General features: G+C 50.4%; 1 protein-coding gene across 1 annotated transcript; it reads left to right on the top strand.

Annotated features, from left to right (window-relative positions):
• Positions 1 to 730: 730 nt before the first annotated feature.
• LPAR2 (lysophosphatidic acid receptor 2) lies at positions 731 to 5,626 on the top strand. Its single transcript, XM_054183496.1, has 2 exons — positions 731 to 1,473; positions 5,276 to 5,626. The coding sequence occupies exons 1-2, from the start codon at positions 741 to 743 to the stop codon at positions 5,575 to 5,577; spliced, it is 1,035 nt and encodes a 344-aa protein (XP_054039471.1). The 5' UTR covers positions 731 to 740; the 3' UTR covers positions 5,578 to 5,626.
• Positions 5,627 to 14,566: the final 8,940 nt, after the last annotated feature.

Here is a 14,566-nt window from a genome sequence, read left to right as displayed (position 1 = left end):
TCTTCCAGAGATCCAGCCCCATGGTTGTATGGGCCAGGTTTCTTGCTGCTGCTCGCTTTTCAGGGCTGAGGAGTTTGTTTCTGCCCAGCTCTTTGCCTCTCGGCGCGGTTTGGGAAGTCCTCACCTGACTTGGAAGGATGCGCTGTGTGTAGAGCTGTGTTCGGAGGCAGCCGCGGGTTACTTTAGCCTTTAAGCAATGAAACTACTCAGGAAAAATGAGATCTGCGTGCTCAGTGACCCAGAAGCAGCCGTCCTGGGGACCGCAACAGCTGCAGAGGCTCATAGTCTTCATCAGAGTGGTGTCTCGTGATTGACTGATGAGCCTTCTGTGCTGCTGCTGCTTTGTTTTTACATTTCTGAAGCAGGACATCTGGGATAACAAAAATAGTTTTGTCTGTCGTCCCCACGAAGCTGCGTGGGCCGGACAGGGAGCATCCCTTATCAGATCTGGCAAACATCATCTCCTGCCATGGACATTGAAGGTTTTTGCTGCATCCTCAGGATGGCTTTGAGGACAGATGAGGACTCAGGCTGCGAGCTGCGTAGCTCTGTCTCGGGTACAAAAAGTGGTTTCCTGTTGCTCGTGTGGTTGTTTCTGTGTGTTTCAAGCTCCTCCCTGGCTCCATCTGTGTCAAAGGCATTATCATAACGCTCAGCATCTCCCCGGCTCGTAACTGTGTGTGTGTGTGTGTAGGCACAACATGCTAATGACACTCTCGTCCCTCTTCAGGACAGCAGCGATGAAGCACTGTTTTTACAATGAGACCGTGGGGTTCTTCTACAACAACAGCCGCAAAGAGCTGACCACGTACTGGAGGACGAAGGATGTCCTGGTGGTTGCCCTGGGCCTGACGGTGAGCGTCATCGTGCTCCTGACCAACCTGCTGGTCATCACCGCTATCATCATCAACCGGCGTTTCCACTACCCCATCTACTACCTGCTGGGGAACTTGGCAGCGGCCGACCTCTTTGCTGGCATCGCCTACATGTTTCTCATGTTCCACACGGGGCCCAGGACAGCAGAGCTCTCCCTGAAGACCTGGTTCATCCGCCAGAGCCTGCTGGACACCAGCTTGACGGCCTCTGTGGTGAACCTGCTGGCAATCGCTGTAGAAAGGCACCAGACTGTGTTCACTATGCAGTTACACAGCAAAATGTCCAACCAACGCGTGATGATCCTCATTTTCTGTATTTGGGTCACGGCCCTGCTCCTGGGGCTCATCCCCTCCTACGGCTGGCACTGTCTCTGTGCCCTGGAGAAGTGCTCCAGCATGGCACCGCTCTACAGCAGGAGCTACCTGACCTTCTGGGCCATCTCCAACCTGGTCATCTTCCTCATCATGGTGGTTGTCTACACGCACATCTTCATCTACGTCAAGAGGAAGATGACACGGATGTCCAAGCACACCAGCTTCCACCCCCGCTACAAGGAGACCATGATCAGCCTTGTCAAGACGGTCACTATTATCCTAAGTAAGTCCATCTGAAGGATTCTTTGGTCCTCCATCATGGGTCGTGTGGGGCTGGAGAGGTGAATGTGCTCGGGGCAACTGGGAGGACTGGGAAGTCTTGCGTCCCTGGTGGCTGAAGATTGCGGGGTGATAGTTTGGTTGGGCTGCTGAGGAACTCAAGACTTTCGGGGCTCTGCAAGAATTCTGTGTGAGCCATCATGGGAGCGACCCGGCAGATGTGGGGGGACAAAGCTCCTCCATCTCTTCCCCTCTGATGTGGCTGCTCCTCTGGTTAGCAGGGACGGGGGGGACTGTTACTGATGTGACGTGGTAACATCTGCCTGCTGCAAGTGCAGGTACTTTGCCCAAAGAAGAGCCTTTTTTACGTGCTCAACTCCAGCGTGCTTCTCCATGGATGAGCCGCATGGAATTAAGAGCTCTAATCAGGCCTTAATCAAGAAGTGGCACTTGGTGCATCCTTTACTAAAGGATGGAGAGAGATTTGGGGCAGATGTTACAAGGTGATGGGGAAGGAAAGAGGGAGTTGCATCCAAATTCCTTACTCATTATGGGAACAAAGCACTGAACTCTGTTCAGATTTTTTTTTTTTTTGAGCAGCTCAGCCCCGGGTCTCCATGCGCTGGGGTAAATACGTCCCTGGGAGCTCTCGGCTCGTGGTTGGAGCTGCTCTCGGAGAGCAGGGGATCTCCAGCAGGGTGCTAACTGCCACCTCAGCCTGTCTGTAGTGCGAATCGGGGCAGAGCAGTGACCAGAAGGATATTTATTGGGATACATGCTGTCCTGCCCGGTGCTGCGCACCGAACAGCGGAGCCTGGTGGGTGCATCGGCCTTTCAACAGCCTGTCACTCCGTGGCTTCTTTAATCTGCGTTTGCCTCCTGCTTTAATGGTCTCACAACCTTTCTTTTAAAGTGAAATAAATCAAAGGGCTCAGATCTTCCGCAGCCCGGCTCGACTCTGGGCTTACGGTCACAACCCCTTGCTTGCAAATCTTTCCTGATAAGCGCAGAATTTGCTCTGTCAGGGAAACCTTGGAGCTGCAAACAAAGACTACTCCCTTGCGACCTCCCGCTGGCAGGGGGGAGCAGTGGGGGGGGGGTTGTTGGGCTGCTTGGTGTGTCCCTGCCCGGGGACACGCCGGCTTGTAGGGTCCTGTTGTGACTTGTGAGCGCTGAAACTGGAGTTTTCTGCCCATTCCTGCCTTGCCCGTGATGTCTGCTTCCCTGCTGCGCGATCTCTCCATCTCTTGTGCGCAGCTGGGCGTTCGTTACTGCTCCGGAGCTCATCAGATGCACGGAGGGTCAGCGGGGCTGAGGAATGGTTTACTTCACGTATTTTACACGGTCCACAGTGGACAGAAAAGTTTTGTTCCCCCCCTTCCTTCCTGGACAGCATTGGAGGGTCCCCCCTGCAGTGTCGCCATCGTTTTCTGGGGCTTCGCAATATCACCTGGAAAAGAGTCGGAAAAGGGATGGGGATGCTGGCCAAGAAGGACAATGCGATTCACGCTTGGTGCATTGCCTTGTTTTGGGAGATCCCTTTCCTCTCGGTGTCCCCCCCATCCTGGCTTGGCCATCTTGCCTTTTCCTCCTGCCTTGAGCGAGGAAAAATCTTGGGCGAGAGGAGGCTCGGAAGAGCTGCTGTGGTTTCCCAGGCAGTTGTGACCGGTGTGTGGGGAGGAACCTAATGTGGAAAGGTGAGGGGGAGTGAGGAGTTCATCGGGCCGTTGGGACTCTGGCAGCCCAAGAGTGTTTCCCTTCCTCTGTGGGACAGTCAGAGAACCAGCGATCGTTCTGTACAGGAGGGAATTGCTCAACTCAGGTTGGCCGGGGTGGGGGGGGGAAATACCTTTCCGTTTGGACTCAGCGTGCAGAAAGTTGAGGCTGCGGAGGGTTTTTTCCTCCTCCCTGCGAAAGCCTTTGGTGTAATGCCTTCTCCACCCTCCTTCCCCAGCCTTCTGCAAACTTGGACTCTGCACAGAGGAATACTTTGCGCCTTATGCATCAGAGGGCGTAGCCGCTGGTGAGCGTGCGAGGAAGTGGAGGGTGCGGTAGGAGCTGTCTGTGCCACTTCACTGCGAGGCGAGGGAGCCGCCATCGATAATCCCGCAGGTCCCGGGCGTTAAGAACAGGTCCAGGAGCTGACCTGGAAACCAATAATGAGTCCAAAGTGCATCTGGAAACCAGCAGCAAATTTTCCCACAGACGGGTTGAGCGACCCAGGATGTGATGGTGACCACACCACAGGGCAGAGTCGTTAGTGACCATGCGGTGTTAGATTATTAAGAGTTCAGGCTTCTTTCGGAATACTTTAGCTTCTATTTAGGAACAAGGAAGTCAGCTGCATTTGCGGGCAAGGGCCCAAAACTTTTAGGTACCTGTTTTTAGGTTTTTTTCCCCTTTGTTTTTAATATTCCTCTGGCTTTACTTCGTGCTGCTGGGAGCCAGTCTGTAGAGAATCTGGCTTTCCTTGTGGATGCTGAAAACCTAGCTAAAAAAAAAAGTTACATCACTAAACAAGGAGGTCCCTTTTCCCGCGGGCTCGCTCATGAGAGAATTATTGGAGCTTCCTTCAGGAGAGCAAGGAACCAATTTGGTCTATTTGTTAAATTTAAAGGAGGCAAAGTCACGTCTGCAAGTGTGGGGAAAGCTTCCTGGGCCAGATGTGGCGGCTGCTGCCGCTCAGCGACTCGTTTAAGCACGAGTCGCTTAAATAAAAAGGGTTACACAGCGCAGTGGCCTGAAATCAGTGGGGAGCACTCCCAGACACCCAGGAGATCCCTCCCAAGTGTTCCTTTGGCTCTTCACCGGTGCAACATTTGACTCAATGACAGCTTTAAATTCAGCCTTTTGGTTTTGGTGCAGCTCCTCTGGCTGTTGCTCTTTCCCGGCAGATGTTTTTTTTTTTTTTCAGCCAAGGGTGTAGTTGCAAAGTTTTCCCAGCAAGGCCAGTTCTCTTCCACCCTTTCCCAGCAGACGCAGCAGGGTGCAGCTCCTGTGCTTTAAGATACAACCTTACGCCTGACCTCCGGGAGCACCGATGGGCGAGTGCTCCGTTTACGTCAGCTTTAAAAATCACGACCATAAAAAAGGGGGTTTAGGAGCCGCAGGCACCTCCCACTCGGTCATGCAAAACAGCAATTATCCTTTTTGCCAAAGAGCTTTGCAGGTGGTGGCAAGAACAGAGTATCAGCCTGGCTGAATCAGTGGTGGAGTCTGTCCAGCTCCGTCCTGGTGTCGGCCAGGCCGTTGCTTGGCTGTTTTCTGCTCGGCGCAGAGCTGAAAAAGAGAGATTTCATGGCTCTGGCCAAAGGGTTGCCGGGGACTCTTCTGAACTAAAGCCCCCGTAAACTCTATGGACAGCGGAGATGGTTTATTTCAAGATGTATCACTCAGGCTCTTCCCTAATTTTATGGCCTGTTCCCCTTTTTGGAGGGATCGGCACATAAATAGGGAATATAAACGCTTTATCTTTACTCTGTAAATGCAACGATGGGGGTGAGGGGAGGTAAGTGAAAGTACTTGGAAGTGTTCTGAGCGAACGGGGCGGGGAAAACCCCCAATGCCTCCACTTTAGTATTTGCCGGTTGAATCCTTGGTCTTCCTCCAAAGCAAAAATGGAGAGTGAAACTAGCTGGTTTGTTTTTTGGTCCGCCCCCTCGTTTAACTTTTTTCACAAGATAAACCACCAGGGATTCCACTAAACATCTTTCTGGTGAGTGACTGGGCAGGGTCAGGAACTTGCCTTTTTTTTTCTTCCCCCCCCCCCCCCCCCCCCTCTCTAACAGGGGTTCTTCTCTCCCCAGGTGCTTTTGTCATCTGCTGGACTCCAGGACAAGTCGTGCTCCTCCTGGACGGCCTGGGCTGCAAGAGCTGCAACGTTCTAGCGGTGGAAAAATACGTCCTTTTGCTGGCAGAGATCAATTCGTTGATAAACGCTATCGTCTACTCTTACAGGGACAACGAGATGCGGAGCACCTTCCGGAGGATCCTCTGCTTTGTCTGTTATAGGAATTCCAAATACACCCCCACGGTGGTGAAGTTGAACACCGCAGACCGCAGAACGCTGTCTCAGAACGGGCACTTTACCGTGGATTCCTCTATTTAGCTCTTGAACAGTGGCCACTTCCTGAGCGAAAAGAGCAGAGGCTGAGGGCGACCTGCTTCTAAAGCAGCAGAGACTTCTTTTTATGTGCTCAAGCATAAATATTTCTATAGAATTCCTTGTCATCGGTAAAGGACAGGATGCTTTTAAGGAACTGCTGGATGGTGCGTTATTTAGGACAAACATACTTTGAGTAGTATCCTTATTAAAGACTGCTATTTCTAATGCAAAGTTGATTTAATTTAGCAGCAGCTAGAACTATGCTGTGTGCAACAGGAACCTCGTGCGATCTCGCAACGAGCAAAGCATGTTCCTTGGTATTTCAGTATCGCTGCCTTCAGAAATAGTCGTTCCAGCGGTAGCGTACTCCAAAGAGCCGAAGCTCTTCAGCTTTACGCGTCGCTTCCTAAAGAGAGCCGCTTAGCGTTATCCCCAGAGAGTCTTATTCAGGTCGTGTTCCACCCGCTTCAGAAGCTGTATTCTTCTTAAGGCTTCTTCCGAGAGGGGAATCTGCTTGATTTGCTTCCTGAGAAGCAGATTCCTGCCCTCTGAAGTGTCTGTTGCCGAATTTCAAAGCGCTGGGGGCTTGTGGAGGCTGTCGTAGGAGCACCTAATGCCTTCCTAAAACGCAGAGCGGTGCTGTTAACTGGCTGCAGTCGTGTTTGTGTTCTGCGAAGTGATACCCTGTGGCGTTCACGAGTTCGTTGCCTATTCATAAATGCGGAGTGAGTCATGTTCCCACTCAACCATCTTTCTACGCGCTGGAAGCCCTTTGGGACAGGTTTAGGTTAGGTTCCAAGGCAAAAAAAAAAAAAAATCACTATTTTGCCTTAGGTTTTAATGTGCGGTTTGTACCTTAATACTCAACCGCTCCACTAATGCGTTAACAGGCTGTTCAAACGTAGTCTTTCTCTCAGCAAAGCACCATCAGAAATTAGCAGTATTAATGAATATTAGCGCACACAGGTTCTAGTTCTCTGAGTAAGGCGGTTGGCCGCATGCGAGACGCGATGTGAACTGTCGCGCTTGACGGCAAGGCCACGACTGGAGGGCAGAGGCTCAGCAATATTCACATTGAACAATAGTCACAGTGGGGGAAAAAAAACTGGAAACACTTCTCCAGGTTTCCTTCGCCTTCCTGCTGCTAAACTTTTAACGGTGTGAATGTGCCCGTGCCAGTCCAAAATCCGAAGTCAGTGGCTGCTGGGAGAGCAGAGAGAGACTAATGGAAGGCAGGGTTTGAAATATTGTCTAAATTTATAGGTGTGGGGTTGTTGTTTTTTTTTTTTTTTTTTTAAATAGCCCTGTTTGTCGGACGATCAGCTTCCTGACTGATCACCTCAGCTGGCTTCGCAGAGAAGACAATTTACTGGAGGCGTTGTTATTCAAATGTGGACTTTTTCTTGCAGAATGTGGTCAGGGAGTGACAGTGTTAAGGTGACAGTTGCCTAAAACAGTCTTGGAATATGGTTCCCATCTCCGTGTCCCAGAAGCTATTTGAATAAATATTTTGTCCTGGGTTTTAGGAAGGGAAAAAAAAAAAAAGACTTGGAATTTTTCTCTGTCTCCCCCCTCTGGAGCCCTGGGACAAGCACCATCCTCCAGCTGAGTGGTGGGATGCTGCACAGGAGGGATGTCCTTGCACCCGCTGTCACTTGCTGTGCGGTGACACGTGCAGGACTGTGTGTCCGGAGGCGTTACAGCCTCCGGAAAGACCCTGAAGAGGACTGGGGGAAGTAATTTTCAGCCTTGGGCCGGTGCTTGCAGACACCAGACTTGGCCGGTGTGGGGAAATTTCACCCCGTTAAAGCGTACCAGGTGGCAGGGTGAAGAGAAGGCGTAATTTTATTTTATATACTTTCCATGGCAAATGTTGTTATCGGGATAGAGGTGCGTGCCGTGTGTACACACTGCAGTGGAAGCAGGTGGTGAATTAGCAGTAGCTGGAGGAAGCCTGTCAACGCCTCAAAAGCTGTTACTGGGAGTGCTGGAGAACAACCTCAGCCCTCTGCTGCTTCCCTGAACACCCCCAAAGCGGGAAGCGCATGAGTCCTGCTTCATGCAAAGCTAATTTTACAATTAAATAAGTGCCGAGCTCTGCTTTTATTAACAAAGGGGGAAGGAGGAAACGTGGAAGTTGATATTGCCGAGGTGTGGGATTAGGACCAGGGCATGTGTAAAGAATAGGCTGTACAGCCTTTGGGTGTGAATGAACCTCTGTAGTGGGCGAGATGACACTTGGCTCCTAAAAGAACTGCAGTTGGCTTTTATGCCCAATTGGGCCTTTAATAAGCTGTACGCGTCCTTCCCTGAGGGATCTGGACGCCAGCCTGACCTCAGCCTTCTGCCGGCTGCTTGTCGAGTCGCGTGTCGGCAGTGCCATTCCGCTCTGACAACGCTTGCCTGTAAGTACCCGCGTCGCAGGCAGACTTTAAGTCGCTGCCAACAAACTGTTGATGCTTTATGATCATCTTATAGAGAAAAACCCTCTGAGGGTTTTTTATTTTAGTATTTTAAATGGCTTATTTAAATTTAGCCTCACTGCCAAACCAGTATAAATGTGAAAGAGCTGTCACACACAACGCCGATGGGAAGTCTATCATGGATTTGACCAGTTTGTCCCAAGCAGAATAGCCTGACTACCCCGAGGATGTCAACGTTTTCTATATAAAACGTTCTGTGTAAAAACAGACTCCGCTGAATAATGGTGACCGAATAGACGAACGCAGCTTGACGCACGATTTCACAAAGGTAAATAGCAACTAATCAGTGTGAGGAGGAGGAGGGGGTGGGGGGAAAAGTCCCGAACCTTTAATGGAGCTTGTTCCTGAGCGATGGCTGGCACCCGCTGGGAACGGAGGTGGGTTGCCTGGAATTCTTCAATGAGATTTCTCTTCCCCAAGGACTTGGGACCCGTGGATTTCCTAGTTGTTTTCCAGCTGGCTGTAACGGATGAGAGAGCAGGAAATGAGGAGTCATAGAAACTAGCCTGGAACGAGCTGTTTTCAATGAGATTTGGAAAGAAATGGTGAATCAATGAGGCAGAAGAGGTAGGAGGAGGGTTGTAACAGCCCTCCCAGCAATGAAGGTGGGGAAGGGAGGCGGGGAGACATAAATGTTGTAGACAGAATGTGCATCACACACAAAAAAAGAGGGTTTTAGGCTGTTCGTTATTCCACACGACTCTATTTCCTAGCTTTATTTGGGAAACGCAAACCTTGTCTAACTACACGGAGGCAGGAACCACGTTGCGCCGCGTTTTCCACTGGCCGTTTTGTGTCCTGAACAAGATGCTGCAGCCAAGGGTCCGTGGTACCCGATGACACGTTCGTTTCCTAAAGCCGCTTGGAAGACTTTTAGGTCCAACTTTATCCTGGTGTGCAGGGCTGGGTGCTGCCAGGTGTACGGCCTGGCTTGGTTTTTAACTCGCAATTCACCACCTGTGGCGTGTTTAGCTTAAATGTGGTTATACCCCCCCTTTTCAGTTTGAGAAAAATCCCTGCCTTTTTTAAAAATCGTTGTGTGAAACTGCGTTTAAAGTTTCATCGCTGGTTTCATCAGGCTTTTTTTTTTTAAGAGGAAATCTCCCTGAAATTAGGGTTGGGGGGGGGTTGTGGCTTTTTTTTTTTTCTTTTTGAGGCACGCGAGATTTGTTCTAGACTTATTGTGTGTTGGGTGGGAGGAAGGAAGAGACACCTAGGAACTATTTTAAAGGGATCGAATGTGGGACGAGTGGGAACACCCGACGTGATCAAAGATAGGCCGTGTGGTGCCAGGAATGAGAGGTCGTGCCTTGCTGACTGGTTGGAATTCCTGAAGCAAGCTGCTGCCAAAAGTAATAGGGATTTTGGTGTGTTTTTTGGGGAGGGCAGCCCTGGAGGCTAATACTGCAGGGACTGATGGACTCCGAAGGTTTATTTTATTGGAGGAAAAAAAGAAATCCAACAACAACAGCAAAAAAAAAACCTGCAGGAAGGGGAAAGCCTGAAGAATAAGGGGGAAAGCGAGATTAGTAAGAAGCTGGGGATGGGGGGGTTTTCTTTGTTTTTAAACTTAAGTTCGTCATCTCTGTGACCTACTGAGACACGGAAAATGAAAATCAAAGTTTCCGCTAGACTGTAAGCGTAACCAATGCGAAAACTTGGCTTTTTGGAGTCAGTTGTGCTTTTCTGAGTCCTGGCAATACTGGAATATCAGGGCTGAGAGTTTTTTTTTTTTTTTTTAATGAGTGAGGCTGGCTGGTGGGACACCTGTGTCCCCTGAGCTGTGTGACGGTGGTAGGTAATTTAGGAGCCCACCCATCCGTTTGCCTTGTGCTCCCCCAGCTGAAGGAGGAGCGAGCACCTAAAGCTTTTATGGGGCGAGTTCTTCTCGGTTTAGGACACATGTTAGTGCGGTTGTGAAGTCTGGTATCTCTCTGGATCGGGGTGGGGGGGTGCAGCCAAAGATACTTTAAGAAAGGTCACACTGGTGCTGTAATAACTACCTCCCGCGGTATTTCCGTGAAAAGCTTGTCTCTAAAAAGCACAATGTGTAGCTGCAGCCGTCGGGTTTCAAGAGTCCGTGCTCCCACACAATACGCGAGCGTAACTTCTGCGAGCAAAAGCGAGAAGAACCTGTGTCTTGTCTCGTCTGGAAGCTGCTGCAGCCTGGAGTCCAGCTTCAAGGGGAGTTTCTGGAAGATGCTTCTTTTCTAACTGGTGGTTTTGACCAGGGTTTTGTCCTTACGCTGTGGCTGTCACGGAGAGTACGGCAGGCACGAGAAGGAGGAGGTAAGGAGGGGCTCTCGTTTGCCTGCACTTCCCAGCAGGGAAAATAAAACTGTCCTTTAGTTGTTCCCACCCGTTTCCTCATAAATCTCACCTCAGAGTGTCTTCTGTCATGGTGACCGAGAGCATCCAGCTGACTTCTGCTCAGCTTGCACCTGGAAAGGAGCATTGGTTGAGTTGCGTTAGCCCTTTTCACGGTAGAACCAGTCTTACTCCCCTTGATTCCAGGGAACAGAGAAAAACCTGGAATACAAACTGGCAAAAACGCGCCTAGGATTTCTCAGATTTTTGCTCGCGTTACGCTAGAACGGGCCTGTAGCTCTGTCTCGAATGCCGCGAAGTGTCCCCATCACACCCTTGATGTCCCAAGCACTGCAAGGGAAGAAAGTCCAAGGGCAGCAGGAGAATATCTTCCTCCTGAGTTTCGTAATCATGGGCTCATCTCGATTTCAGGGTCACCAACCAGGATGTAAGAGGAGCTTGCGCCCTGGATTTTGCTCTGGTATAGTCTTTTTTTTTTGTTTTTTTTTTTTTCCCCCCCACAAAATTATTTATTTGGTGCACCCCACCTCTGATTTTTTTTAGCACTTTTCTCTTGGTAGGAGTAACGCAGGGTGGTAGAGCAGCAGGATCTGGAGGTGCCAATGGCTAACTGGCTGCCGTGCTGCTCGGTGACAGAGAAACAGAGATGCTTTTAGCACCGACGCTTTTCTCTTCTCGCCGTCTCCGTGCCTCGGGGACCTGCTCTGAAGTGGTGCTCGCTCTTATTTTCTCTCTGGCTGTCAGGGAAAACGCACTTTTTATTGCAAATAGTCAGAGATCAAAGCTGCATCCTTGTATCGTGATATTTGCTGGCACGGGCTGTTGCAAGTGTAATGCAGCTTTCAGTGCTAAATCAGTTTTATTTTACTATTTCCTTCATCTGGCTGTAAGAAGCAACTCAGTTCGCAGCCCAAAAGAAAGTAAAACCCACCGGTGTTTAGAAATGGTTCTGTGAAAACACCCTGGCAGGTCACGGCGAGTCCAGGAGGCGTTTCAAAAATATGGAGGCTAAAGCCAGAGCACCCCAGAGCTGTGGACGGGGTCTCCTGGGGCTACCGATGGTGACCTCTGTCACCACGGGGTTGCATGTGGCCTGGGGCATGGACGGTGCAGTCGCCTTCATCTGCTGCAACAGCTCTTGATGTCCCCGAGGCTGTTGCAGCAGCAGCCGAGGGATGCGTAAGCAACGCCGGGTTGAAGCTGGAGGACACGTGCGTGAAGAACCACGAGCAGAAGTCGGGAGCAGGGTGATATGATGTGATGCAGCTCTCCAGAGCCCACGGAGATCTCGACAAGTGGTGGTTTGAAATGGTGAGTGTACGATTCTCCTCGGAAGTAGCTCACGAGTCCCCTCACCGGCAGAAAAACCTTGGCAGCCGCTGCTGTAGCCTTCCTCCGCAGGGAGGCAATGTAAGCCAAGCTTTTCCCTCACCCGGCGTTTTCCTCTTCTCTGCCTGATGCTTCTGTGTGTCCCCTTTTCTGCTGAGAAGGGGGATGCTCAGCCTCCCTTCAGCTTGTTGTCCTCCTGCCACTTTTTAATACTCTCATTGATACTTTTCAGTGCTCCATGGAGGGGCTGTGCCAACCGTGCCGTCACCGGCATGTGAAGCTAGGGGCTGGGTAACATTAGTTGTGGCAGCAGAGCCCATTTCCCACAACTTCCCTACTGGGTTTGGGGCTAAGGGAAGCTGCCGACTGATCTGGGAAACCAAGTTCATAAGCTCTGACTTACGGAACATCGACAGCAAGCGACGCAAGAACAAGGTGAGTGTTTCTGCCCACATGAATCATAGAAGAGTTTGGGTTGGAAGGGACATTAAAGACCCCCCCAGAGCCACCTCCTGCCCTGGGCAGGGCCACCTCCTACCAGCCCAGGTTGCTCCAAGCCCCGGCCAACCTGGCCTTGAACCCCTCCAGGGATGGGGCAGCCACAGCTTCTCTGGGCAACCTGGGCCAGGGGCTCACCGCCCTCACAGCCAAGAACTTCTTCCCCGGATCTCATCTAAATCTCCCCTCTTTCAGTTTAAGACCATCCCCCCTCGTCCCATGGCTCCCCTCCCTGAGCCAGAGTCCCTTCCCGGCTTTCCCCGAGCCCCTTTAGGGACTGGAAGGGGCTCCGAGGTCTCCCCGGAGCCTTCTCTTCTCCAGGCTGAACCCCCCCAGCTCAGCCCGGCCCCACAGCAGAGGGGCTCCAGCCCTCCCAGCATCTCCGGGGCCTCCTCTGGCCCTGCTCCCACAGTTCTGTGTCCTCGGTCGGGTATCCTCACACGTGTGCATGTAATTTACACCTCTTATGGGCAGAGGCGTTTACAAATAACTCTGAAATACAGCTGGGGAGGGTGCTGGCTTTTCTTCTCCAGCAGGAGCCCATCATTTCTGTGTGCTGCTGCCTCCTGTTGCAAAAGGAGCGATTGCAGGTCTCGCAGCTAATTTAATCCCATCACACCACAAACGCTTATTAGAGCCGTAGCTCTTGCTACGAAATACCCGAGATAAGGCACAGATACGGGGTGGGGGTGAAGCTCCCTGTGAACCTGTGGTCTGTGGGCTACAGGCGCAGTTTATAACTTGTCGCTTGGCATCTGAAGTCCTGCCTTTAGTTTTAAAATGAACTCTTCCCCCCCGCCCCAGCCCTGCTTTTTGTGCTGACAGCGGAGAATTCACTTGCTAATTATACCCCAGTCCATTTCCAATCGAAATGCACAGGGCGATTTATCAGCGCTGGAGACAGGTCTCCCCGTTCCCTCGGCTGCATCAGCAAGAACTTTTGCAAGACAATTTAATTTCTTGTCATCTTTTAATCCAGCTCCCTTTTCCCCTATAGTCAGCCTGTGAATGAGAAAAGACTGTTTATTAATCATTTTAGCAAAAGGCTGAGAAATACAGCATTTCTTCAGTGGTGCCTGCTCTGTATCTCATCAGTCAACGTTCCCAGAGCCCGTGGAGCCACAGGGTCATAAACATTCAGCCCTGTGACACGGGAAAATTAGTTCCCTCATTGTGAAAACCTGACAAGTGTGAACACGGGGAGCCAGATTTTGCCTTCTTTGTGGCCTGAACTGCTGTTACTCAGAAATCAGATTATGGCCCCAGCATTTTCTGCAAGAACCTGCTTAAAACAAAGCCTGGGGGGAAAAAAAAAGTGTGTGTGTTCTCAATGTCACAAAGTGAGGGGTCACTGTCTTATGGCGTTGAGTGGGATCTTCTGGCTTGTAAAGCCAGGCACGTGCCTAAATCAAGGTCCCAAATGTTAGGATGGAATAACTGGAAGATTGCTGGATGCTGCAGAACTCTTCCACTAAAAAGTGACGTGCTGGAATCTATCTAAAGCTGCAGGATAAATACCGCTGTCATTATCAACTTACTGGTGAGCTGGGATAATGAAGGAGGAGCGGTGGGTTGTTGTGAGCCGAGTCACAGCCCCAGGATGCGCAATGTTTGTCTGTTCTCTCTGACCTGGTTGTTCTCTCCCCTGCCTTGCTCTGTCTCTCCTGTTTTCATCCCCACCCTGCTGCTGCTCCGCTGCCTTTCCAAACAAGTTGTCTTTGGCTTAGGATGCTTTCTGTATCATTCCACGGGAGCTTTAGCTAGGATTTCTCACCCGAAATAACAAAGGTAAAACATCTAAACCTGATGTGAGATCCGGAACCAGAATATATCTTGGTTTTCCTTATGCGTAAGCATTACAGCTCAATTTGAATTACTCACACTGGGAAATTTTAACAAATGAGCTGCAAATAATCCCCTAATGTGGTAGATATGGTGGAAAGTTATTAGTGTGAGCAAAAGCGCTGCTTGGCCTGGCAGGTGTCGTCCCTATAAAACCAAACCCAGCGAGTTGTAAAGCCAGGGCTGCTTTGGCATTGAAGCTTCATAATAAACATAATTGTGACTCTCTATATGTGTATATACACACAAATACGTACGCATACACAAAAATAAAACAGTAAGAAGCTGTTCTGCTTCTGGTCCAAACTCTGCCCAATGATTTTAAAAAAGCCTAAAGGTAAATATGCCAAGATGAGGTCGATTACTCACAGCGTTACTGTGGTTATTGTTTCCCCTCTGATTTAAAGCTTCAGTCAGTTCGATCAATAAATGCAGTGATATGAAGAGAATGGCAATGCTGTGCCTGGAAACGAGATTTCACGATCCGGATGGAGGTGAGCAGAGTTCCGGGA

This window comes from Rissa tridactyla, chromosome 25 (assembly GCF_028500815.1).
Source record: "Rissa tridactyla isolate bRisTri1 chromosome 25, bRisTri1.patW.cur.20221130, whole genome shotgun sequence".
NCBI classification, from domain to species: Eukaryota; Metazoa; Chordata; class Aves; order Charadriiformes; family Laridae; genus Rissa; species Rissa tridactyla.
Note: the sequence above shows the minus strand (reverse complement) of the source record. Positions and strands in the feature narration are given on the sequence as shown.

Excerpts from the sequence above, each read along its gene's own strand:
- LPAR2 (XM_054183496.1), top strand. The coding sequence starts at position 741 with ATGAAGCACTGTTTTTACAATGAGACCGTGGGGTTCTTCTACAACAAC. Across the intron at positions 1,474-5,275 it reads GACGGTCACTATTATCCTAA|GTGCTTTTGTCATCTGCTGG; the intron begins GTAAGTCCATCT and ends TTCTCTCCCCAG.